Source organism: Pezoporus flaviventris, unplaced genomic scaffold (assembly GCF_033815535.1).
Source record: "Pezoporus flaviventris isolate CSIRO_AGI_PZ_B2104156 unplaced genomic scaffold, CSIRO_AGI_Pfla_v1 ptg000015l, whole genome shotgun sequence".
NCBI classification, from domain to species: Eukaryota; Metazoa; Chordata; class Aves; order Psittaciformes; family Psittacidae; genus Pezoporus; species Pezoporus flaviventris.
In genome coordinates this window covers 18,166,308-18,194,062 of record NW_026892563.1, presented here as the reverse complement: position 1 = coordinate 18,194,062, position 27,755 = coordinate 18,166,308, and the positions used below count along the sequence as shown (strand labels likewise).

At 38.8% G+C, this 27,755-nt stretch overlaps 1 protein-coding gene across 3 annotated transcripts; it reads right to left on the bottom strand.

Annotated features, from left to right (window-relative positions):
- Window positions 1-110: 110 nt before the first annotated feature.
- PAXBP1 (PAX3 and PAX7 binding protein 1) lies at window positions 111-27,595 on the bottom strand. Of its 3 annotated transcripts, none has more exons than XM_061453629.1 (18): window positions 26,888-27,595; window positions 25,207-25,335; window positions 23,357-23,533; window positions 22,015-22,110; window positions 21,174-21,277; window positions 20,134-20,354; window positions 19,014-19,203; window positions 13,768-13,891; window positions 11,399-11,498; window positions 10,839-10,954; window positions 8,195-8,394; window positions 7,562-7,706; window positions 7,284-7,405; window positions 6,441-6,517; window positions 6,111-6,177; window positions 4,321-4,467; window positions 3,780-3,934; window positions 111-1,663 (listed from the first exon to the last, which is right to left on the bottom strand). In XM_061453629.1, exons 1-18 carry the CDS (start codon window positions 27,441-27,443, stop codon window positions 1,546-1,548), a joined length of 2,844 nt encoding a protein of 947 aa, XP_061309613.1. In that variant the 5' UTR covers window positions 27,444-27,595; the 3' UTR covers window positions 111-1,545. The 3 variants fall into 3 exon arrangements, with proteins under 3 accessions (XP_061309613.1, XP_061309611.1, XP_061309612.1); XM_061453627.1 differs by having other exon boundaries at window positions 21,889-22,110; window positions 26,888-27,593; XM_061453628.1 differs by having other exon boundaries at window positions 21,889-22,110; window positions 23,357-23,530; window positions 26,888-27,593.
- Window positions 27,596-27,755: the final 160 nt, after the last annotated feature.

Here is a 27,755-nt window from a genome sequence, read left to right as displayed (position 1 = left end):
AAGAACAATTTTTCTCTCTGACATACTGAAATGGAGTCAGCTAGTGCACATATAATTTCCTTTCTCACCTTCCCAAAGGAATAAAACGTTCCAAGTTGCACTGCAACAGCTCCTTGACAGATGAGTTTATTGAAACAATTTTTTAAAAGCAGGTATTTCTGAATGTACTCCATCAATCCCAACAGTTCAGAAAAACAATTGTTCAGTGTCAAAATGAAGCCTGCATGTTACAGATTGTACATTAACATACTCATTTATACCAGATGACATGAGTTTAAAATACGATGATTTCTTATGTTATTCAGTATGCCAGTTTATTGCTACGGTTCCCTGAAAGAGTAGGGCACACGTGGAAATAGCTCTTAATCCAAGGCTATTACAGCTATTCCCATGCCTTGGACCCCAACAGTGTTTGATATAAATCACCAGATTTTAAAAGTGTTTTCTCTTTAATTTACATTCAAATTAAATGCCTTTTTTTTTTTAAGACTATTTGTAGATGGTATTTGGTGGGAAGTGTACCATTAGATTATTTACTATAAATATTTCAAATCATGGGATATAAAATTTGCGTCACCTTCATTTTGCTTGGTATACCGATCAGAAAAAAAAAATCAGGTTCCATGTATGAAGCTACAAAAACCAACCAAACCCCCCAAAACAAACACCCTCAACCCCATAAAACCCAACCCCCAAAACCCAAAAGACAAAAAATGTGAATTTAACCAACTTGTACAGGAAACAAGTGTCCAGAGTTCATGGGTAAACTATTATTCCTAAAAAATGAAAAATGAGGCTTAGGAAGTGCTGTCATATATACTTGTGCAATAATCACAAGTATAATACAACAATCTCTTTGTATGCCTCTAGTAAAAAATAATTAAGTTATGATTGGGATTTCCTTCCTGTTTTGGTTCCAAGAACACTCTTATGTGTTCCATAGTCTGAATGCGAACTATTTTTTGGCTATTCCAATTTGAGTGCAGCACAGCTGCTTTTTAAAGGTCAGGTTCCATCTGAAAGTGTCTCTACTATTTAGTTCAAATGATTTTCACATATTGGAATGTTTTGCCAGCCCTTTTGACCAATAATATGATCACTTTATTGTCAAAATAAGTAATTTTGAGCAAATGAAAAGCTTACTCCCACAGTACAAGATCTCTATATCCAGTGTGAAAGCAATGTGGTGGTATTAATATATGCATACACATAATTGTATTACACATAATATATTATACACATTCCAGTTAACCATGGAACAATTACCAAGAGCAGATGACTACTAATCATGGGTACAAAGTATTTTTGTAAGCAAGATTTTGAGACACTTTAAGGAAAAATCTGATTTCTGGAAAAATGACAATCTTGGGATTCCATTTTTGTTTTCAAAGAAGTAATTTTTTTTATTTTTAAGGATGCTGTATATAAGAATGCACTTTGTATTAAAACAAAGATCAATACTTTACAGTTTAAGAAACTTTACATATGTACATAAATTACACATCAGGAATGGTTTTAAAGCTCAAAATGAGTTATCAGAAAAGTCTATTTTCCTTCTATTAAAATCTTTAACTCTTTTATGTTGTGATCATTTGCAACTGTCACAGCATGATCCAGTGCTCGGATACTTGCTAGAAGCTTTATGATCTGCTTTATGTGCTCCCTAAAAAAGGGGAAGGAGAAATCAATACAGGAATGGAACGATCATGTACAAGTAGTAGTATTTCAGCAGAAGACTACATTATGAATCCATATAGCAAATCAGTTTCAGATAACTTCACATCATCCTCTGCCCCGCTTGCTTAGTCTGATAAAATCAGCTGGGTATCAGCTTTGTACTGAGATTGGAAAATGTATTTTGGGAGTAGGAATTAATCATACAATATGGTTTAATATGAGGTGCAGTATCATCTCAAGAGAAAGTCTTCGATTACTTGTGGTATTGTGCAGTGAGTCACAGCTCCCTTGATAAATGTTTCAGCCAAAAAAGAAAATAAAATCAAGGCAACAAGTATGCTTTAATGCATGTCTTAAAAAGGCTGCATTACAATTCAGGTCAATCTAGGAAGCTTAAGAGTGAACTAACTGTCAGGAGGACTGTACTTCTTCAGCTGTCGAGAACAATTTTGGTGCCTTGCTTTGAGGGTGGACATGAAATTTAGACTGGTCTCAGTAAAAACAACAGAAGTAAATCAATCGTAAAAATGAACTTGGCTGATCTGTGAGAAAGCATCCAATGTTTGGAAAACATAGGTAAAGATACATTTCCCTCTTGGCAGAAATGAACGCCTTTGTAGTTCAAACAACTGTCCTAGGCTTTATAAAAAAAAGATAAGACATTCTTCACTTATAAAAAGTAGTATTTCTGCTGCAGACTTATTTCATCTGCTTAATGGAGCAATGGCAATAGATTTGTTAAATGCCAGGAAAAAAGTAGGAGGACATAAGACAGAAATTATATTAGAATTCACTAGAAAAAAAATTGTTAATTGGATGTTTCTCTTCCAATGCAGAAGTTTTACCAAGTTATCATTCCAGCTGGTAAAGAAAGCTCTTTCAAATTTAGGAACAGTCTAACAAAAAAGAGGAAGTTTTAATTTCTACCGGATTCTATCTCAACTCCTTCATTTCAATTCCAGTATCATGCTAGGCAGGGCATTCTGGTTTTAGAAATGAAGTAGTATTAAGTCCTTTTGGAATTTGAATAGTGGAGAAAATTAAATTGCTATGTGACACTATTGTAGTACTTTGGACACAAAAGTTCTGAGGCATAACCTGAAAGCAGATGAAAAGCAACCCAGCGTGGCACAAAGCTCAGTGTTCTCGGAAAACTAGATGATTCATATGCCACAGCCAAAAGTGGCTCTGAAAAGTGTCTAATAACCAACATGGCAACTGGAAAAAAAAACCTGACACCAGAAAAAAGAACAACCCGACCCTCTTAACCAAGATTTCTCTGCTACGGTTTAAGGGGAATTTCTGTCTCTATGATTCAGTGCTGTGCATAAGATAAAAAAGCAAAAAAGATCTAATCCCCTGGAGAGCATCAGTAATTGACAAGTAATTCAACAATGGCTCAAGCAAGTTCAACTATCAAGAATGATTAATGCAGGTAGCAAGGGGGTTTGTCATTCCAAGTTTCAGGTTTGCTGGAACAACAGAACTACTGGCCTTGAAACCTCTGCTTCCCATGCCACGGCACAGGAATAAACAATCTTCCAGTCTCAACACAGTCCTGCATATCAGTGTAATAACTTGTTTTTCTAAGTTTGAGCATAGGACGCTACACCCATAGCATTTCACGTTACTTGGCCAGCAGAAACATTTATGGATCTAATCTGAACTTTTAATTATGCTGGTTTTCAGATACCAGTAAAATGACCAGGGAAAACAGGTTCATCCAGCTGGCTGTGTAAATAAAGTCAGAACTTTTGTACTGTATACAAAAGCACGGTTTGTAATTTAGAAGCCATTATGCAGGAATTGGCAGCAGGCTCACAAGGTGGAGCAACCCAAAACCAGTAGCTACAAAATCTGCCAGAATCAGTGACACTAAGCAGCAGTGCAAAACATACTACAGATGTTTCAGGATTCCAGCAGCTGCAGTTTTACACCTTAAAAATCTCCCCATCTACCATACCATAACATTTCTTAGGTTTGAATTCAAAGAAGTTTCAAAAGACATGCAGCACTATAAAGATATTTACCCATGTTTGAGTGCATCAGCAAAATAACACAAAGCACAAGAATTTCAATCGCATTAACTCAAAGGAAGTTACCTTGCATTTCTTTTCTCCACATCAGAACAACCAATACTGTTTCTATAAATTGTATCGGCAAGATGAACAAGGTATCTACAGAAGTTTTCTAGCTGAGAAATAGTTTTGTCTCCTTTTAGATTAGTGAACCACTGTTTAGGAAAGCAGGCAATTACCTAGACATAACAGGAAAAAGAACATTAAACACAATATAACAAAACTTGAAAAGCCATCTAACACGATTTCTGAAGCCTGCCAGGTAACACTGCAGTGACAAGGCCCAACTGAGTGAAATACTGAGAAACTCACCAAAAAAGATCCAAAATTCAAGCAGTAAACCACTGAAATGGATGCTATACCTGAACTATCTACAAGCATGAGGCAGAGAAAGTTCTTTCTTTTGTGTATTAAAAGAAAAAGTAAAAAATTCTATTTTTCACTGACATTTTAACTTTGGAATGTGAAAGCCAAGACATCATAGGTAACCTAGCTTTAACTACATTTTTCCTTCAGTTGAAATGTGAATTACAAGTCATTTTAAACACCGTTTGATTTTACTTACACTTTGAGCTTTCTTAATGCTGTCCTCTCCATACTCAGAGTTTTGAAAAGCCATTAGTATGTATCGGTTTAGCAGACCATCTATTGACAGTTCCTGAAGAGTTTTGTTTGAAAGGATTCCATACCACTGGAGAAAGTTTCCTAATAACTGAAAATACAACACAGGGAAAATAAGTATTTACAAATGTATTGAAACTTTGATCAAACACTCTAGAGCTTTTTTAAATGCAACAGCATGGCTAAGGTAAGCAGTGGAAATACGCCTTCTGTTAGCTTCAAAACTATTCAGAATCCATAAAGTACCAGCCTAGGGTGTTGTGAATTCTCATACAACCACCACCATCTCAACTTTGCTCATGTTTTGCACAAGAAATCATAAAATAAAGATTAAAGTTTTAAGCCATCTTGTTCTCAAAACCTGGCATCGATGGCAAGCCAAGTGATGCCCAGCATATGCCATATGGGGGCAAATTCATAGCCACCTTGTCAACAAAAGCCTTACTTCCAAGGCACAAGTGACACAAAATGTCACCAGGGATGCTGGCTAAGCCAGCTGGTACAGCTGTTATTCCCCACTGGCATGCAGCCTGTGAAGAATTGCTGCTACCCTCATACAAATGAGCCTAGCCAGGAGTGTAGAGCTGAGGCACATCATCAGGAAATGGTAAATAAGCACTTGCCTCCCAGCTTCTACTTCTGCTCATCTTTGATACTGTAACTGACTTGCTAGTGCAAGACAGCTGTATTTTTAATGCTTCTCTAAAGTAGAACCATTTGTGCTGTTACCACTGTTTTAAGCTGCCCAGGCTTCAACAGATACTGCCAGAGGCAGACAATTTCACCCTTAAAAGACACACAAGCCCTAAACAAGCAATCTGTTTTAATAACAGCATTTTAATAAATGAACCTTGTGCATTTTTTGTTCTAAGCAGCATTTATGAAGTTGACTTTTATTTCAAAGTGTAAGAATTCAGTGCCAAATATTTTAAGTAAATGAAGTGACTGGAAGCTTATTAGGAATACAGTCTCCCTCACTGCTGCAATTTGAATAGAAAATTCCAGATAAGATTTCTGTTTGCATGATCATGGAGATCAGCAGCTCAATCACCACGGGTCTCTGCCCCTGGCATGGGGGTTGGAACTAGATGATCTTTAAAGGTCCCTTCCACCCAAACTATTCTGTGATTCTATGACTCATACTTTACTTTCCTGTGTAGTTGGGAGTTAATTTTCTTCACAACCTTTTATTGGAAATAAACTACAACAGTCACAGATTCTTACAGACCTTTGCAAACTCTGTACTGCATGTTCCACACACAGAGACTTTTTCTTTCTCACTCTTTATTGTTTCAGTTAAACTCAAGATTACAAATGCTCTTATACTTTACAAATAGCAGTAAGCTTTTGAAAAGGAGCCAAGTTATTTTCATGGAGATTCTCAGACTATATGTAAAAAAAAAAAACAAAACAAACCAAACTCTCTCATTCCAACGTAAGTGAAATAAAAGCAGCATATTTTATTCTGACAATGACATTAAGCCCAATGACATTAAAAAAAAATAGGTTGAGTATGCTAAATAAACCCACAACATACAAGTTAAAATGATGGCACTTTCACTGGCAACCTTTTGAAGAGGGCACAGTGCATTATCAAAGACTAAGAACCCTAATTTAGAGTTCTTTCAAATGTAGTTAAAGCAATTTCCATCTACCATTTTTCACAGATTTGAAGAGGATTTCATTGCTACACTGTCTAGATGAAAGATTTACCAGATGTATTTACTGACTTACCTTAACAGAGGACCAAAACTGACGTTGGAAAAACAAATATGGACCAGAGTTCTTGTTTTCTAAGATGCTGGAAAGTAAGAGATTTCTTTAATGAATAACCAAGATCACCTCTGTCTGGAGTTTGCTGGCTTCCTCCTACCCACACACAGTTCATCTCTGTAAATATTCCCTTCCATCCTGTTTGTCTTTGCTAAATCTTCACAGTATGATAACGAAATATCTCCTGTATCCAGCCAGTGAACCATACTGGGAAAAAAACCCTGTTAACTATGGACCGAAGACACCAACTTGCAAATAAAGATCTAACACCGTAGTTGAAAGCAAACTTACTTTTTTGGATATAAGGGCATGAATACATCATCATCTAGTGTTCTCCTCATTCTTAGCAACAATGCCTTTAAAAGCATCTGAAACAGATAATTTCATTTTTTAAAGTGTCCAATGCACTTAGTAGTTACCCACTCAAACTGATTTTCAAAGCAACAAAGAACATTTATGACCCTAACAGTAGAAGGCAGGCATACTTAGCACATTATATATAGAAAATCTTAGAGAAACCTGTAGTAATTAACAGAGGCAATTTGACAGAGGCCATTTTGAAATTTGACTCTTTCAATAAAAACTGAAGGCAATGAAACTACTTTATAGTTAAGCCTGATCACACAGCTTCTAGGAAGTCAGGACTTTTGTAATTTTTAATCTTCCAACTTCTCCATACACATGCACTTTGGCCTGTCTCCACTATCCTAAAAGCAATTCATACACTGCATCAGCTGTGGCACCTGAAGTCATGACATCAATTCCTGCATTCACAGAAGGTAAGTAAAGCAATCAAATTTCAAAGCAATACATTTGAAAAGGTTACAAAGATTTTAAAAAAGAGAAAAGCCTAACTATTTGTAGCTGGCCCTAAAACCAAAACTACAGATCAACAACTCTTAGTACATTTGATATCTCTTTTTATATCTAGCATCTATTTTGGGGAGACTTCACCAAGTTCCTCCTCCTAATTTATCACCACTTGACTCTCCATGACAAGGCTGCAGAGCATTAAATAACTGCAAAAGTCTTTCCTGCTCCTCACAAAGCATGCTGTGTTCTCCAATATAGTGTAGAAAGAATATATCCAAATTTCTTAACTTATGCAAGATACTTAAGAAAAAAACAACTTACTTGTGTATTTTTGTTTTCTGCGTTCACCACTGAAGGATATCCATCTACTAGCTTCTGTACAATTGCTACCATTCTGGACGTTTGTGTTGTAGAAAAAGGATCCCATATATTTTCAGAAATCACTGTAAGAGATTAAAGAATATACTTCTCTTTGCAAATGCTCAAATACAAGTACTAACAACAGCCAGGCAATCATTTACAAAACAGTAAGACCCAAAAGCACAAACATCAGCTTCCACACCCCTGCATTTCTCCCCATTTTCTTTCCAAGACTATACCTGTTAATTTAGGAAGAACAACTCTCTCTACAATGGTAGGCAACAGTGAAATATCAGCATCATCTTTCACTTGTTCCTGTTCTTCACAGCCATAAAACAGCAATGATTCAAACCACAACATAGTCTCAAAATCTCGACACTTGCCCTAGTGAATAAAGAACTGAGGTTGGATTTCTAAATAGAGATCTGCAGTCAACACATTAAAGAAAATAAAAGTAAGAATAGTATATGCGCAAGTATGATACACTCACAAAACAGAACAACAACTTCAGAAAGTATGCTAAGCAGGCAGGGCAAGCAGCAAGTGAGCACAATTCAAACCTAGTCCCTTTTCTTTACATGTCAGATACTCATCTGCAGTGGAAATTAAAAAAAAAGAAATAGTGCCTCAAGATCTGAGTGCCTCAAGTCTCTTAATCTGTCTCAAGGGCGAGTAAATTACTTCACGTGCTCCCCTACTTCTGAAGCAATGACACTACTTCCTTAAGAAACACAGGCCAGCCTGATTCCTGAGAAATGAAGAAAATGTTCTGCCTAGAACACGCGTTTATGAGAAGCACACATCAAAATTTACTTTGCTCTGCAGAAGTGTGAAAGAACCACTTTGTAGAAGTTGCTTGCAGAGGACCTTACCTCCAAAGGAGTCCAGATAAGCAGCTGAAGTCTGATTAAAGGGTTAAACAGCTTTGGTAAACAAAGGCCAATATAAGCATCCTTGTAAGAAGCAAAGTACTTTGAGCGCCAAGCTTCAAACTGTGACTTAATGCAATCAATTGAATAAAAGTTTTCCAAAACATCTTCAAAAACTTTGCTGGATTCTTTCAATATACGATCTGGTGGGGGAGAAAAACAGTGAGAAGATAATCACCTATTCCCTGTAATACCTCTTTCAAGAGCGACTTTGATACTCACTGGCATAAGCAAACTCCTATAAACAAACAAAAACCCCATCATGTTTAAAAGTTCTGTTACTTCTGTCTCAGGAATACAAAGTAATAAAAACAAGAGCACATGATTAGTCTCTGATGTACTATTTTATCACAGATCTCACTTTTAAGCGTTTCATACGATCAGTGTGTACTGGGCTGTATTCAAGTGTTGACCTAACTCCGAAGCTGGCCTTGCTCTGCATGGGAGTTTGGAACAGCTGACCTCCAGGTCCCTTCCAACCCAAATTATGCTATGACTTTGTGCATCCAAGTGCAAGTACAGGAGGGCAACTCAGATAAGCTAACTGAATCAGCACGTCAGACTGAGGGGGCACTGGTAGACACCAAACTGAACTGCTGAACGTAACATGGCTCTTAGCACTGGGAAAGTATAACAATCTCTTAGCACCTTCCTTATGTTGTTTTATATTGACAGTACCAGTATTCTATGCAGTCCAGAACATTTTCTCCATATATTACTTTCCCTTCATCTTTTCCACTTCCTAGGGTTAGTTTCATTTTCATCAGTCATTTTTGCTGCAGCCAGTTTTAAATGTTTAGTTATAGTAGTAACCTATACGCAACTAATGTAACTAGTATGCTTAGAAAGTAGAAACAGGCCTAAGGGAACCATAAGATTATGTCATATAAACACATTTTTCACACTGGAATTAAGAAGAGATGCTACAAATGAAGTCAGCAGGCACAAAGCGCATCCCTCTGTTCCACATAGCTCACTGCTCATTCTGGACTAACATGAGAGCTACAAATGATTAAAAATAAACAATCTTTAGAAATACTATGCTTACTCAGAAACTGATGAAACTTCCCTCAGTTCAAGAAGGACAGGGACCTGCTGGAGAGAGTCCAGCGCAGGGCAACTAAGATGATTAAGGGAGTGGAGCATCTCCCTTATGAGGAAAGACTGAGGGAGCTGGGTCTCTATAGTTTAGAGGAGACTGAGGGGTGACCTTATTAGTGTATATAAATATATAAAGGGGAATGTCACGAGGATGGAGCCAGGCTCTACTCAGTGGCAAACAATGATAGGACAAGGGGTAATGGGTACAAACTGGAACACAAGAGGTTCCACTTAAACTTGAGAAGAAACTTCTTCTCAGTGAGGGTGACAGAACACTGGAACAGGCTGCCCAGGGAGGTTGTGGAGTCTCCTTCCCTGGAGACATTCAAAACCGCCTGGACACATTCCTGTGTAACCTTATCTAGGTGTTCCTGCTCCGGCAGGGGGATTGGACTAGATGATCTTTTGAGGTCCCTTCCAATCTCTAGCATACTGTGATACTGTAAAAGGCTTTAGTACACGTAAAAGTGCCAAGCTGCAAAGAGCAATTCAGCCATGCTGAATTTTTAATCTAGATCATTTAACTTGGCAAACTTAATTATAGCACCTAACAACCCTGAACAGTTGCTTTGTTTATGAAAGAGCTCTCCCTGCACCCCCAGTTTTGGTAACTCAGCCAGGAACTAAAGGTGTGGAAACTGTTTGCACTTCTGAAGGATCCCACTGTTAGACACTTCATTTAATTGCTTTTTTAATCTGTTCACACTTTGGATCTCCACAGCCTCCTACAGCAATGACTTTGGCATTTTTATTACACTCTCTGTGGGAAGTGACTTGTTTACTTTAAACCAATCCTACCAATTCATTTCATGCCCCTAGCTCTCATACTGTGAAAAGTCAACATTGTTCTCCTAGCTGAAGATTGTAAAACTGTTTAATCCTCTCTCATACACAACATAAGCAATTCTTCATGTGTGATCCTTGCTGCTCCCCTTCTCCACATTTCTTCTAAACTGATTAAATTCTCTTTAATCAGAGATAATTATAATTGTACTAAGGTTCAAAATAAGAGAATGGGATTACTATAGTGATGCTCCACTTTCTTCACTACTGGTTTCACAGCAGCCACTGGAATAGTATTTTAACTGCTGCTGTAAAAGATAAAAAAAGGTTTCTAAAGGTTTCTAAAGCACTGAGGTTTTCAGAATTTCACATGTGAAACAAGCAGAGGTTTGAAGAATGATAAACCATGTTACAAATTAGAAGTATCCACTTGAAGGTAGAAAATCTTACTGCTTGCCAGAAAAAGAATGTTTCAATTAAAGAGAATCTCAGTAAGGATGGGTACTTTGTCAGCTGCAAGCTGCACAACAGCCTGGTGAAACAAGACTGGTTTTGTCACATTGATGATCCAGCAAGGAATAGTTCCTAAACTTTCTCCAAAATATGGTGAAATATATGGACAGGGCTGCATTTGGATCAATTCTTCTTTTTTTCTGCCTTTTTTTCTGAATTTTGTTACATAGAACTTCAGAAGCTTTTCTACCTCGCTCCATGTTGAAGTTTGTAATATCTGTCGAAGTTTCCTCATCATCACTGGAAAGGCCTTCAAGGTGATCTGCCATCTTCCCAGTTTGCTCTCTTGCTTGTCTACGACGAGTTCTGAAAAAGATCAGCAACATAAACCAGTTATTACTGGCTTTTTTTTTACCCCCATGCAATGTGCAGATCCACCTAAGCTTGTCATAACTTTCAATGCAAGGAAATCCAGGCTAAAACCCCCTCCACTTTCACTACATTACCACAGCTATACTGCTGCCTCAAACAATGGAAGGAAGAGAAACCAGCAGTGACAAGATAGATACAGAATGGGTCTACTATGTGCTCTTTTAGTGATTTTATATCAGTATTATGTCACAGAGCCTTGTTTTGTATACTTGCATGGTAAGCAGGAATATGTAAGAAAACCCCTGCCCAGCCTAAGTGTTTTTTTCCCTTTGCAGGAAAGGAGCAAACATTGTTACTTACATTAGTAAGTGACACAGGACAACTGTATTCTGCAAGCCAGCAAAGACTCCTAACAGACAAGAAATCTCAGTACTCTACCTTCTAGCCTCTCTTTCTGCAGTTCGACGCTTTACTTGCTCTTGATAGATCACTCTGTCTCGTCCAAAAGATTCAAGATTTGGTGCCATCAGTGCTTTATCTGTAAAATTAGATGGATGAAAATTAAAATGCTTATCTATGATTATATAAATGTGTTGCAGGCAGTGTCATAAGAGCCTTTTACCTACTTTAAACTAAGAGTAATTTGAAGCAGAAAGGTTGAAGTTTTAAAAAAAGATGCACCCAGAAGCCTGAATTCACATGTATAGAGGTTAAAAGAGGAAGTAGTGGGGTTTGGAAAAATCTCCACTTAAACATCAAATAGTTTTCACCATACCTCATTCTTGTCCCTCTCACAACAGTGCCCAACAATATAAAAGCCAACATTTAAAAGAAATTGCTTAAACTGAAAGTTCCACAACAAAAGGCGCTCCTTACATAAACATGCTCACCACGTATCTTTTGAAAAGAAAATGAACAAAAAAATAGCCAGAAAGGAGTCACCAGAGAAGGAATATACGATATTTGGGAGTTCTATTCATTGTCATTTTGCTTTAGACTGCCTAAAGTTTTAAACACACCAAAAGCTACAGGAAAATAAACAATCTTCCCTCCTCTAAGCTGCATTATAGACATTAATGATTATAGAAAACACCACCACTAACCAATGAAGCTGATCGCCAACCAGCAGCCAGACACAAAAGTATTTCCAGTTCATCCTTTTTGGGTAAATTTTAGAAGGGGATCGAGTGCTAGCCAGTGCTCAAGCCCACCCACAACAACATAAACATCAAGATTTAAACAAAAGCCTACCCAAACTTCACAGCAGCAAATTTAATGTTTTACCTAAAACTATTTACAAATCCATCATTAAAAATATTAACAATAATCTAAGTAATTATTCCAAATCCGTATCGGAACTACTAAGAGCCTTATACTGATGAAGCCATCAGTTGTTCAATTCTTAAAATGTTATTCCAAGCTCAGCTGCTTGTCTTTACAGAGAAATAAAGCAAAAGTTGACAGACAAACTTGAATCCACTTCTAGCCCTTTAGTGTTCTGACACTGCATGAAGAAAAGCAGATTGCCTATGTCTGTACATGCACCAAATCAATTTCTGGCATCAAATCCTAGTTTCTGTGGTAATTTCAGAGACAGAACAGAACTATTTCTAGACACAGTGAAATTCATTCTCAAGACTCACAGATACTAAATAAAATTTCTCTTTAAAACCCAGCCTTGACAATGACAACTATTTCCACCCCATAATTAAATTCCAGTCCAAAATAATCTATTCCAAGCTTCTTTCAGGAAACATGTTTCTAGTACATTAGGTTTCTAATTTTTACAACAGCATTTTCATAGTAAAACTGCAAGGCCTACATATGATGCCTGCGGCTGCAAATAAAGTCCTAAAAGGAACATGTATGCTAACCACTCTGTAAAGGCATGAGCAGCTCTGATGCCTTAGCACTTTATCACCCTTAGTAAGTTCTAGCTAACAGTATTATCAAAATTTCATCTCTGGACACAATGTGAAAGAATAGAAAGTGGCTTTTATTATAGGATCTTATGTCAGCAATAGGACAGACAAGAAAACCATTTTTAAAAACAGAAAGCTCTCCAAAGCAGAAAGATGACTACCATTAATATATTTACCCATCATGTAACATGCTGAATAAAACCTCCTCCAAGGAATGTGTATTTCCATCCAAGTTAACATTTATACTTTCGTAGTTTCACATACTGAAGAGCAATCACCATCAGAAAACTCCTCACTGAGAATCCCCCATCCACAGTCACAGTAAGAAGGTATTTTAACTGACTAATCTTAAATTGTAGGGTCATTTTGTACTAATCTGATTTTTAACAATGGCACCAGTCTCTTCCAGTTCGTTAGTTTTACCAGTTAAGTGTCTGAAATGAAATACTTCTGCTGCCTACAAATAGAGCATTAGATAGAAATCAGCTCTAGCCCAGTGCTTCATGGCTTTGTACAGAATTAACTGTAAGTGTTACAGGAAATTTATAGATGAGGTTATGAGAAAAAAGAAGTTCTGACAAAAGAAGAAAATCAGGAGTCACATGCTACCACTACTACCACTGCCACCATGCATACATTTACAGTGCTAGGAAAGAGAAAATCCAGTTAGGAGCAAAAGAAAGGAGAGGTAAAGTCAGAGTTACAAGTGGCTCTGAGTTTAAAACAAAACAGATTAGAGAACTGTATCTAAACTTGCCTCTACCCATGTCAAGAGTAAGGATAAACATTAAGGCAGTCATACTTTAAACATTTACATTTAAATTAAGCCATACTAAGTAAACAAGGTTGTTTAATGAATAATAAAAACCTTCAAGATGGACTGACTTGAATGGCTTGAAAACTCCGAAGATTCATCTTTAATATCATCTTGTCGTCTTTGGACAAGGCGGGAAGCTCGCTGTTTGTACAGCTGGTGCATTGCGGACTCAAGTTCGTTAATCAGAGGCACCTGTAAAAATACAACACACTACGTAATATCAAGTTCTTCAGGTGCTTAGTTTCTGGGGTTCCATACTATTCCGAAGCATAATGCTGTCACTGTACTTCTAGCAGCACAAACTGTTTGCTTTAACCCACTGGTATCATTTAGACCAGTAAATAGTTCAATGTGATGAAAAAGCATGCATTTAATGCCGACACCTTTCAACCATAGCAATAGCGTTCTCAAAGTAACTTCTGTTGATTGAGTCTACACAGCAAGACAACCATTTTAAAGAGCTGAAATGTTACTTCAAGTACCCTTGTCTTCTCTACCAAGCATGTTATATACCGTGTTACGGTGCTTACAACTCTCAGACCTCTGTTTCTTCTCTACCTTTAAACAAGAATGTTGCAGTATTCTGTGCTTTAATGAGAAAACAACCTGACTGTATACAGTAAAAAACAAACCAAACCAACATGAGCCTAATCTCCTGAAGCCAGCAGCTTTTGTTTTGCTATAACTCCTATTAGCTTATGCTGAAATACTATCACTGAAATGCGATAAGCTGCTGCGTAAGCATGTTACCCCAACAGGTAAATTCAAATCAGTAGAATCATTTAAATTGTACAATTCGTGTGAGTTATGCATTAAGTATAACCTTTGAGTGATACAGACTTAAAGTCACACCAGGCTTGCCACTTTGCCTTTGTTCCCCCTGCCAAGTGGACTAAACTTCAGTAGCAGCTATAACAAAAACAGATGATGTTGTCACATCTGGAAATCTCCTGACATTAAATATGTAAGAATCACTGCACACTTTTGCAAAAATTAATTTCCTGGGACAAGTGAAAAATAGATTATTATAAATATTCAGATGCAAAAGAGAACTTTTCACAATCTCTTTATTTGGAAAGGCATCTCCTTTCGGTATGAACACGTTAAGTCCTTACCTCCAAGACATATGCTTTAGTCCACAGTCTTACAGCCTTTCAGATAAGTATTTCATTGCTGCCTACCAGACAGAATTAAGGTGGGGTTTTTTGCAAAACAAAAGATAAAAATCGGAAATGGTTTCCTGACGTAATTTAGAACATGACTCAGCAGCTATTGAAGAAACTCCTCCAATAAAATGTAAGATTATGAGATCAGAGCTACAGGGTCAGTTCAGCCATCTGCGAATGACACACACATCAGAGGAGATATCAAAAGGATGAAGTATTAGTGCTCTGCGGTATAAACTGGCCTACGGGGATTAAAATAAAAGCAACTGCGAAACAACCCAAACTACACACATCTTTTGGAGAAAATAGAGTAGAGAGAAATTGGAAGTCACAATATCCCAGCACGGGAATTTGGTATTTGGTATTTAAGACAATTTTGAAAAGAGAAATATTAAAAAAAAACCAAACAACTAGTTTCACTGTAGTTTACCACAAAAACTACAGATTCTTCCTTACGAGTGTACAGGAATTCTAACATGGACAAGTTCAATGAAATTTTCAAAGCATCCCTAGAAGTTTTTTCTATAATTGCCTCAGGATTAAAAAAAAGCAGCTATGTATTCAGTTATATAAATCAACTCAAAACACTTCCTATTTAAAACACAAGAGACTTAGAAGCTGTTATTCTTCTATAATCAATACTGTGGTTGATGAATAACTGATAATTTCACTGACTCCTGTAAAGCTACAGCTGTCATTTATTGTTTTATTTAGTCAATACCTTGAATTCAGTGGTTTGGGTTCTTTTTTCTTCACTTTTACTGTAAACAGTGTTAAGAGGAAAAGTGAAAACCTCTCTGAATGTTTAGACTTCAAGCATAATTTCAACCTACAGTCCCCCATCTCTGACACACTGTGTTTTGGTAATCTGCTTCTGCAGGTAAAATAACTGTTCATCTAACTGTGCTGTCAAAGACACGCTCAGAACAATTTAATCTTTCTGTATCCCTTGCATGTTGCTACATTCACAAGGTAAAGATACTGTTATCACTTTCTAGCCTTCTCAGAAAGCCTAATTTTGACAGTAATTACTTCTGAAGGAACTCATGCAAGCAGCTCCCACTCCACTGGCCTTTATCATTTATTGGAGAGAAAAAAATCATAGAGGATTTGACATTTCTATTGCTTGTTTCTAAAATCTGTATAATATATATACTCTCTGCTGCACCTTACCAGTGAACAAAGTGTTTTTAACATTCAGATTTTCTTCAAAACAGTAAACATGGTTTCGCTTGGCTGGGGGTCATGAAGGGTTGAGAATGCTGAGTAGGTGCAGAAATAAGATGGGTAGGGGGAACAAAGTCTAATTTATAATGACAGCTTTGGTTCTCCAGAACTAAGCCATTAGACATACAAGAAATCTCTAGGGGAACAGACTCCTTTGGAGTGGACAAGTATATTGTGAACCCATTAGTACTTCAGCAAACCACTTTTTCATTCAGATCAGCACCAATGTGAATTTGTCTAATAACTTGTCTAAAATTAAGAGAAAGCATCAAAGCATCACATTTGAAAGAAGAGGGAGGGACCTAGTTCTATGCATATTTAGGTTATGTGTTCATATATGTGCATATGCACACACACATATACACACTTATTACACACATGGATACACATTTTATATACTTATGTATATTACAACTACATACATTATAGATTATAAACATACACACTTTAAATATGTAGTCAGGGCCACAGGTTATACAAAAAAAGCTGAAGTTAATTTATTTCTACAATTGAAGAATTTACTGTCCTGCTGCACTTCATTATTTCATTTAAATAAAACCTCATACTGATTTTACTACTCTATCCCCTCCCTCTGCCTCCTTTTTACAAAACCCTGCAGTATCCTGTGAGCTACTGGTTTTGAATTTGATAGTACTTCTGTCCTGCTGAAAGCACCAAATTCTAAAATAGATGATCTGGCCAAAGAACTGAGGGATATATAGGACATCACAATAAATGAAATGCTCCTGTTAAACTAACATCACCTCCTAATTTTGTGACTCATTGTACATACAGGTAGTGCAGCAGCCTCCAACTGAAAACAACAAAACACTGTGATTGCCCCTAAGAATCACAGACTCATAAAATAGTTAGGGTTGGAAAGCACCTTAAGATCATCTAGTTCCAACCCCCCTTGACATGGGCAGAGACATCCCACAATAAATCATGCCACCCAAGGCTCTGTCCAACCTGGCCTTGAACACCGCCAGGGATGGAGCATTCACCACTTCCCTGGGCACCCCATTCCAGTGCCTCACTACCCTAACAGGAAAGAATTTCCTCCTTATATCCAATCTAAACTTCCCCTGTTTAAGTTTTAACCCGTTACCCCTTGTCCTGTCACTACAGTCCCTAATGAACAGTCCATCCCCAGCATCCCTATAGCCCCCCTTCAGATACTGGAAGGCTGCTATGAGGTCTCCATGCAGCCTTCTCATCAGATGATAAACACGCCTTAAAAGTTCAATGGACTGGCATGGCAAACGGGGTATGGAGAGGGTGGGAAGGGTGAGGAAGGTGTATGGGTGTAGAATTCTTAAAAGACCAACTACCCGGAAAGGCATATTGTAAGAAAACAACTATAACAAGCCTGTTTATTAGATTATCAGCAGTTAAATTGCCATTAAATGGCTGGAATTTATTTATTTACTAGTATAGCTAGGTAAGTCAGTAACATTTCTACAAACTGAACTGAAATTGTTAACACTATTACTTAACAGTAAGTCGTCCCACTTAGTACAAAATCCGAGAGACTAAAAGGCTTGGTTTATACTCAGAATGGTGTCTTCAATAAAAGACTTGAACAAGACTATCGAAGAAAACCTCCAGACGTGACTTAGAGTTACTCCAAGAGAGATTTAACAAGAAGTCTTCAGAAAGCAAATGCTGAATAGAGATGCAGGTGTTTAACTTGTCTCCTGAAATACAAATTTATCTTAGAAAAGAATATAAAAAAGTATCTTCAAGAAGGAATTTAGGCATCTGGGCAACCAACACTGACACAGCTGAAAAGGCAAGTACCTTTACTACCCTTCAGTAGATAATGCCAACACAGACGCAGGACTACTGCCTCTTCAGTGAACAATATCTATTTTAACTAATCAAGAAGCTGGCTGAATTAACTGGTCCACACTTCCGGGATTTAGCTCATGACACAGCTATTCTTCAGTTTACAGGATTGAAGATGGGACTCTCCCAATACCAGTAGTAATGCTGGACAATTCCTCTCTAGCCAATCAGCAATCAGAATGCTTTTATATTCTTCTTCCACACCTAACAAGCTAGAGAAGCAACAGCTTCCACTACTCAAGTAATTATGAGAGCTAATATATTAAGAAGACACAATACTTTTGTATTCAAGTCAGACAACAATAGCCTAGGTAGTGCTACCTGAACTTTACAGCTCCTGTGTGGAATATATATGTATACATATATATAAAAAAGCATATATAAGTATATATATACACACACACATATATATATATTTATATTTTCAGGATCTCCGGTTATACTTACAAAAAATAACTAAAACATAATGAATACCACAAGAAAGGAAGACCAAGCTTTCAAGTTAGACATACACAAAAGTATCACACTACATGAGTGCATTTTTAAGTCTGGGTGTCTTCAGACAGCTATACTAGTTTTAAAACTCTCCTTCAGACATGAGAACAGTATCAAATACATGAAACTGCCTGGCAGGAGGAAGTCTTATAATAACATTCAAAATACAAGTCTTTGCTAGTTTCTGGAATGCTTTTATGAACACAGTAACAACGCTGCAATTCGGCCCTTACTTTTGTTAACCTGGTATTCAACACAAGTAAAAAACAGCATCTTGAGTAAAGCTGAAATGCCGCAATATCTACCAAAATTCTAATGACATACAATCTAAAGCTTGTTTTAGGCAATCTAAAGTCAGCAACCTCTTACACTGTGAAAGATTGGCTCCTGATCACCAGTTTGGCATGATGAAAATTTATCTTTTCAACCCTCAAATAACCAAACCTTTAGAAGAACACGTTCTCAGGGAACATTTTTCGCAAACAGAAGGAGATGGTGTTTGGCATGTACTAAGAATCCCCTTTTTTTTTCTTTTTTTTTTTTTTTTTGAAAAAAGATGAATGTTTTTTCATCCTTACCTTTTCACTGAAACACTCAAGCAAGTCTTGGACATACCCTCGCATTTCTTGCAAAAACTTATACTGTTCACCAATACCCCCAGAAGACCCTTCTAATCTTTCAATTGCCTTGGTAGAGTCCTCTCGGCTTTGCTGGTGTTTCTCATATTGCTGTCGATTAGCTTTGTGCAATTCTTTCATAGAGTCCAACCTGAAGGGCAACGGATAAATAGCAAATTTACATCCAAAAGTCTGTATTATTTCAGACCATTGAGATATTAAACAGACAGTGCAAGTGCCAAGCACTATATATGGGAAATACTGCAAAGACATATTCCCTAACTTCCATTTGTTGCTTTCTCTCCTGTCTAAATAAACAGCAAGGCTAATGGTTTAAATTAATTTGCTAGACTATGCTGAGTGCCCTGGACTGCCCACTACCACAGCTTTTTACAGGATGGGTAGAATAGTACAAGGCTGGCCCAAAAGTACAACTGGGAAGGAAGGTTTGGGGCGGTGGTGGTGGGAGAACTATTGCTTACACAAAACAGAGTTATTCCCCTACTAACTTGATGCACTGTCAAAGGCTCTAACACTACAAGAGGCATACAAACCAATTTTGAAGACATGTAAAGTGCAAGCTGTTGATTATAAATGATTTCTTACTGCAACTGGGGTGTTCACTTAGTAGGATCTTTTCCATACCTGACAAGCAGATTAGAGTGTTTAAACTAAAAAGAAAACCCCTGTATACACTATAACTGTCTCCTGAAGGGGAAAAACCTGATTCACAGTTTAAAGGAATACAACTTGACAAGCTAAACACCTCACTGGCCTTTCCATTCTTGACTATAAGCCTGTCCAGTGTCCAGAAGATGCAACTCAGACCTGTCTTCAACAAGATCAATGGCCTCATATTTAAAGCTTCACTTCCATAGAAGCAATCCAAGGAGATTTTCGAACAAAATATCAATGTCATCTTCACTTTGAGCTTTTTTTGTTTGCCTTTTTTTTTTAATGGATGTGCCAGTCAGTACTTTTCCAGCGATGAAACTCTGTTTGCTCACCGAGACTAAAAGACACCCGAGGAACAGAAAGCTAGGGGACAAGTCTTTAAGTCTAAAAAGATGGTCTGTCCTACCTGTCTTTAAGCTGTTTCTTTACCAAATCAATAGTAACAGGAGTCATCTCATTACTGGGAGTTTTGAAAGGAACTGTATTATCTGTTTTTTGAGACTTGGTTTCCGATGATCCATACGCAGTGTAAGTGTATGGAACGCCATAGGATGAACCATAAGACAGTGTCTGGTAAGTGTTCTGGTAGTACAGATTATTCACTTCAGCAGGCTGACTTGGTTGAACCTAATGAAAGAGAAAATACAATTGTACTCTATTAGATTTTAAAGAAAAGAGAAACTTCCTTTCACACATAAGTTATAAAGCAAGAAATGTAGGCAGGTACATTTACAAAATTTAATTATCAAGTGTAGAACTTCCAACAGAAACAAATTCACTCAGATGCACCTTCTTAAATGGACACATTTAAGTACCTTAGTATCATTATCATATGAAATAACGATTTTAACCAGCCTATAAATCCAAGAATAACCAAGTGTTTGGGACTATACTCAACTTTGCTGTGGCTATTTAACAGAATAACACAAGTTCTTAGAATCAGTGTTTTCGTTGTGATTTTGCAGAAATGTGGGGTGATGGGTTTTGTTGTTGTTTGTTTTAAAAGACCACTATCCTCTTAAACTGAGTGGCAACTTCATTATGAGTGTGCAGGCAACATATGGTGCAACCTGCTACTAATTCCAACTCTATGCTGCAATGCAGGATACAGAAACAAAGAAACACACACTGTTTACACAGACTCTATGAACCCAATGATAAACAAGAACAGAGGTGTCTTCAAAGTGGCATTATTCTAGCTCTGTCTAGCTGCAAATAAATGCCTGTTAACAGCACCACAATCAATCAGTATCTACCCAGAACAGAGACACTAATGAAACTGATACCACTGGATACTTAAATCTGACCTCTTCTCTTTAAAGAATATCAGAAGTTACATATGAACTTCTCAGATGAAACAGCCTTCTGTAAATTGCTGAAGCTTGTAATGGATTTAGCCAAAATATGCAGAAACAAACCAAAAAGAGTTCACAACTGAATACATGCCTGAGGTATGTTGATGCCTTTCCGTATCTGTTCTTGCTCCCATCTACTGAGTTCTTCATCTTGCTCCCCTGCCACCAACGCTTCGTCATCACTTCCTTCAATACCTTAATACGAGTAAAACAGACAGGTAACAAAAACGAGAAGATAATAGTAAGGGCCATGAGTTCAAAACCTTGAGAGACCATGCTTCAGTGGGAACATCGCAGAGCATCTTCCTTTCCTCTTCATGAGGAATTAAGGACACTAGCCTGTGAATTATTATCACAGATGTTCCACTTAAAAAATCCAATGGGCAAATTTGCAACTAACTGCTGGTAAAATCCTCTAATGTTAAAATCCTTTGTATCTCACTAATTGTTCTTTTCCAGAGTTATTCTACCTGCTTGTCAGCAAAAAGAATGCTACACCAAAGAACTAATGTTTTTCTTTTCCAACTATATACTTCCTAAAAAACAAAGTACAGGAACAATACTAACTGATTCTTAGTCTAAGTTTCTACCAGCTTCAGAGGAGTCTGTGCTTGTAAGCACAGAAATACAGTTTGTGCTCAAAATTTTATACTTAGATTCCATTATGCAGTACTTTTCCTTAGAAACAGAATACAACTCCAGATTCATGCCCATTTGAAAAAAATGCTGTTCAAAAATGTTGAATGGGAGCACTTGCAGTGAAACAATGTGAAAGGTTATCAGCTGTCCTTCTTAAAAGGTTTTACCTATTTCCTCAGCAATCTTTTGCCTTTGGGATTTTTCCTTCACTGTAAAAACTATCCTCCTCTTCTCGTCATCATCTTCATCATCACTGGCATCATTTTCATCTTCTCGAACAAGGCGGCCTTTACCTGGTTCACTGTCAACGGGGGTAAAGTCTCCAAGTTCACGAGCCATTTGACGCTTTTTCCTAGCGGCATGAATAAAAGCAGCATCTGGAATTTCTCCTAGAGATAGATGTTTGCACCATTAAACAACCATTGCAACAAAAACTTATTAATCTCTGCCACCCTAACAAATTAATTTTGTAAATAGAAAAAAATGTGACAAGAACAAAAATCCATACTCACAGAAACATTTGCAAGCAACTTATAAGCTGCATATGCAAACTTTCTGAACAGAAACCTTCAAAGCTGGGATATACCCAAGAAGTCCAGCTCTGCTTCCAGCAGCTCACATGCCGTAACAGCAGGAGCTTGATGTTCCTGTGGGAAATATTCCCAAAGAAGAGGACGTCCTTTACATGAGCTGACTATTGCAAAGGGAGGAAGAAAATTACATTCTTTACTGGGTCACTTCCTGCCCTGATATCGCTCCTGTTTTTATTTTGCATGAACAAAAACCATCAGCCATTTCAGCAGGCAATAACAGCTCACAGATTAAGAGGACACCAGACTGGACAAAGCTAATATGAGAGATTGTACAATTGAGGAAAAACAAGAAAAGCAGACATAATTAAAAAATATTTGAAATCTCTAGCACAAAATTAATCCAACTTACACACATCATATAAAGAAGTCCCCCAAAATCAATTTTTTCAAACAATTTTTACCACTACTTTGATTAAGCATGCAAAACCAGTTAAATTTCAGGTTCTCTTTATACTTGCACGAGATACTCTATCCAAGCAAGCATTATCTTTAGAGATGCAATAATGTACCTATGCCACTAGTTTGCAATTACCCCTAAAAGGAAAAGTTATTTGGTAGTCAACTAGAAAATCCTTTTTCTCTTGAAACATGGCCAAGGCTGTGGAGAGCAGGCTACCATGAGTGAGCTAACAGTTTGTAAACCAGTTTCAAAAATACTTTCTCAGACTGATTTCTTTGGCCTCAATGCCTGACCTAGAACCTCCTGAGATACATTGCAGACCTGTAACCGATACATTCGAATTAAAGACAGAATCTTAATAGACAGCAGTTAAAATTCATGGTAAGTCGCCTCTTCCAATCCAGATTTTCTTAGTTTGTCATCACTCAGACAAAAATCTTGACATTACGATGAAACATTCTGTAGTAAAACATTTTCTCTTAATAAGGCTTGTAAAGTTGAACACGTTTGGAAAACAGCAGTTTCCTGAATTCCCAGATGCTTGATATACTGCTGGAAAGTATTTCCTAATCTCACAAGTTAGTCTGCTGTAAAAGTTGGCTAAAGATTTTGTTAACATATTAGACATACTACAAAACCAACCTGGGCGGAGAACATTCAATGACGACAGAGCACTGGAAAAAGCCCCACCAGCTTTGGGTTTTTCTTCTTCCTTCTCACTTTCAACTTCCATTTCTTCTTCACCATGCTCGCTGTTTGCAGTCCCATCTTCTTGACCTATATCCTTAATCTGTCCTGTCTTTTCTAGTGGTGGTTCTACTGGTAAGACAACAAAGCCCATGTTTTACTCTTTTTATAAAGATCACTCAAAAGTTAGTGTTTTGATTTTTTTTTTAAGGTATAAAAGCCAAAAGTAAAAAAAAAACCTCCAAACAAACAAAAAACAAACAAACAAAAAACCCCACAAACCAATAAATGAAAATGTTAAATGATAATTTCATTGTTCTAGATCTAGTAAAATATGCCTTCTTACCTGTGACTAAGTCACTGACATCCTCTCAAAATAAAACTTGACAAAGCACACACCTCATCGACCACTAAATATTCTCAATATTGCCAAGTATTGAAAAAAGTGAGGGAACTCAGTAATTAAGATTATACGTGCAACCTTCACACAGTCTCTTACGTATGTAATTAGAAAGCATTGCCTGTGTTACACCAAATCTTTCCACACAAAGAGATTCATTCCAAAAGAACCCTTTCATTTTCCTCTTGGGCTGGGTGCAACATTAACCAGCATTAGTTGGGTAACATGCAGACACAGGCAGCAGCTATAAATATTAAGTAAAAAAATGCATAGAAATCCAGGTGCACATAGCTAGTTTTCAGACGTTAGCATCTGCTTAGAGAATCCAGACTACTGACTCAGTAGCAGCCATGAGATTTTTGCACTATAACCAAACCAACTACTGAGACTGCAAGACAGACAAACAGAAAACAAGCACGCACTAGCTGCGTGCAAAATGAAGGATCTTTGTGACAGAAGCCAGAATTAAGATACAAGTTTTCACAGATCACCTGAACATTAGCCAGAGAAATCATTTCTGGTTTGGCTCATGCCCCACACTACTGCATAGGCAACTTAAAGATTCCAATAAAAAAGAACCAGTGGGTCTCTTAAATGCAAACAAAGCCTTTTAAAAATATTTAAGATTACTTAAAAAAGGGCAATTTTCTGCATGGGACCATGCCCTAATCTCACATGCTTCAGCTATACCATTGCTACCATTAGATCATAAGCCCCTCAGCTCGTTCTCATAGTGTTGTAGGTTATTACTCTACACAAAAAAAAAACAATCAAAACTGTAAAAGGAATCACTACACTTTACCAATGAGCTTCCCAAAAAACAGTAACAGAAGTATAATGGAATTTAAATCCCAGGCTCTATTTCAAGCTCTGGAGGACTGTACATTGTTAAAAGATCCTTCTGCTCCAAAATTTTCATCCTGTCATTTTAATCAGCAAGTCTGCTCTAAGGTCCAAGTCCTCAAACAGGCAGCTGTTGAGGACTTCTTATTTACTCAGTAACAAAGACCACTCTTGCTCACCCCAAAAATCTTCCTTTTTCAGATGTGTTACAAGGACATTTCCCGGCAGATAAGAAACAGACACACTTCTACACTAATTCCTTCCTAATTCCATAGGGAGAAATTTATCTGACGTAAACAGAGCTGCAATACAGAAAGTACTGCAGTCTACTGGCAACTGTGTAAGTAGCTGACAAGTTTCATCCTTCTACATTCATTTCCATATGAACTCTACTAGCTTCAGAACAGCATTTGTAAGGTTTAAATGAACACACTTAATGCTTGCCTCAGTTCTAAATGCTAAATCCTCTAGAAAACTAACAGTTCATCCTGAAAACAAGTAATTTGCGTCTACAGGATTTAATCTTTTCCATTACAAAAGGTACTGTTAGCTTTGCAGTTACCATCTGTTGGAGAATTGACCTCTGTTCTAACTTTTGATTTTTCAAGATCTTCTTTGTATTCTTTCTTCAATTGTTTCACAATCTTTTTGCTGTAACTTGACTTCTTCACTTTAAAAACTTCTTCAGTTTCTTTAAAAGAGAAGTTGGAAAACATTACATTAGACCTGCCAAGAAGTATACTGACCTATTAAATCTGTTAATTTTGCACCCAGAACTTAGTAAATGCCACTAACAACATAATTTAAGGTGACGTTGTATTTGTACTGTTGCAACAAAACCAGTCCGATATCCTTTCATGTGGACTCATGTCTACCCCATTTTTTTTGTGGTCATTTTCATGTGTATGCATCCCACTCACAGCACAGATACAGAAAATAAGGCAGAAGTTACACAACAGGGTACATACATGGCCTGCTTTTATCTAACTGTAGAAACCTTCTTTTTAAAACCAAAACCCAGCTGATCCTTCACTGTTACCATGCGTTTTGGAAGAAAACAACATGAAGCCACAATATTTTGGGTCAAGTCTTTTCATAGCCACACATATGCACAAATAATGAGTAAGGGAATGGCTGGTGTTGGCTGTACTACCAGTTCAAATGTCTGCAGCACTACAACCTACCAAAAGGTATGCAGTAAGTTTAAGAACTAAATAGCACAGGGGAAAAAAAAAATAAAATAAAGAAATCAATCAAAGTTTAATGTAGGAAACCCACAAGTGTTTGGGTGTTTTTAAGTCTATAGTGTGATTCCATGTTTCCAGTATTTCTGTCACGATTTCAAACCACCAGTCTTAAAATCCATGTCCCAATGATTACAATACAATTCCTTCTAAGAAACTTCAAAATGCATATTAACTCTCCTGCTGACAAAAGGTGTAAGAAAAATATGTTCCTCATTTTATTCATCCCGAACTTCTGGGATGCCACAAACTCTGGAGTTTGAGGAGTGTTTTTTGATAATTTTCAATATGTAGTAATCATTATCCATAGTCAGACTGAGTATGAACAGACCAATTCATGAGTATGGTACCTGCTGGAACCCAGCAAAATTATTAGCTAAAGCACTGTACAATTATGTTATTTTTACAAAAGCTCTGGTTCAGAAACTGCTCAGCCACTTCTTCCACCATTTGTGAAGGTTAACCTAACAAAACCTCGTTGGCAGCTTCAACAGGCAGTCCAACCTGTGCACACCAGCACATCAGATGAAAACAAACTCGACACCAAGCTGCCAGAAAGATGCCCCAGCCAGCACTGCCGGTTCTGCGGCAGACGAGGAGGGCTGCACAAGCGATGGGCCCTGTACAGCGTACTGCACAAACCCAGGTGAAGCCACACGGGTGCAACAGGCACGAACCGGCAACACCGAAGCAGGAACAATCTGCCCCATTAAACCGGAATTAAACACTCGGGGACACCACCCCGGTGCTGGGAGCACGCTGGCCCCGCAGGAGCCGGGTCGCGCTCGGGGCCGAAGGCGACTGCCGATGCTCCCTGCCCCTCCTCACCACGTCCTCCAGGGCTCTACCCCTCTGGTGCACCCCCATCGCCCCCATCCCACACGGGGCAGCCCCACTGCCTTACAAATACATAAACCAAGAGGCCCGCTCTCCCGCGGGGTGGTGCAGGCTGCCTGGGCCCCTTCCAGCCCCAAAAGGCGGGCAGCCGTTTCGCCTCACCCTCCTCCTCATCCTGGAAGCTGAGCAGGCTGGCCCGAGGGACCTCTTTGTTCTCCCGCGTCCGCTTCTTCTCCTTGGGACGCCCAGGCCCTGGCAGCCCGTTGCCCTGCTGTTGCTGCGGCGGTGGCGGCGGCGGGGGGGGCAGGAAGGCGGACGCCGACAGAGCCCCCAGGCTTGTCCTATCGCCTCCCGCCAGGCTCAGCCCCAAGCCCAGAGCCGCACCGTAGCTCGCGGCGCAGGCGAAGGCCGCGGGGCTGCCGGGCAAGGCGAGGGGCACGCAGCCGGCGGGCAGCGGCAGGAGCCCGGGGCCCGCCGCCAGCGCCATGGAGGCCTCGCCGGCTCCTTCCTCTACCACCCCGGCCGCCGGCGCCGGTTCCTGAGACGGCTCCTCGTCGCGCTCCTCATCCTCGTCCTCCGACTCGTTCCGTTTCCGCACGTTCACTCTCCGCGCCTTGCGGAACATCCCGCCAGATACCGACCCCCCTGCACTGCACCGCTCCGACGCCGCTCGCTCCCGCCACCCCGCGCCGCGGCCCAGGCCCGGCTCTCCGAGCATGATAGCAGTCTCAAGGGCGGCCACAGCGTCCCCTACCGGCCGCTGCCCGCCGCCGCCAGCCTGCCAACGGCAAGCGGCCTCCCGACCATAGAGAGGCACCGAGGTCGGCGGATAGAGTGTGCACGGCTGGGAGCGTAGAGAGTCTGGCTAGAGCAACCCGCCTCGCTGCTCGCCACTCCTTCCCCTTGCTTTCCGGGTGCCGGTGGTGCCGCCATGTTGTGGCACCCGCCAGAGGCGTTCCGTGGGGGTTGCGCTATGGCGGAGGTGGGAGGCATCGTGGCTGATGCTTCCCGGTTAAGGCACAGGGTGTTC

Bases quoted from the DNA above. Each gene is read 5' to 3' on its own strand.
- PAXBP1 (XM_061453627.1), bottom strand. From the start codon at position 27,443: ATGCTCGGAGAGCCGGGCCTGGGCCGCGGCGCGGGGTGGCGGGAGCGA. The intron at 10,955-11,398 runs GTAGAGTACTGA...GATCTTTTTCAG, and splicing joins GCAGAAAGAGAGGCTAGAAG to AACTCGTCGTAGACAAGCAA. The intron at 4,468-6,110 runs GTAAGTCAGTAA...TTGTATTTTCAG, and splicing joins AGTTTTGGTCCTCTGTTAAG to TTATTAGGAAACTTTCTCCA.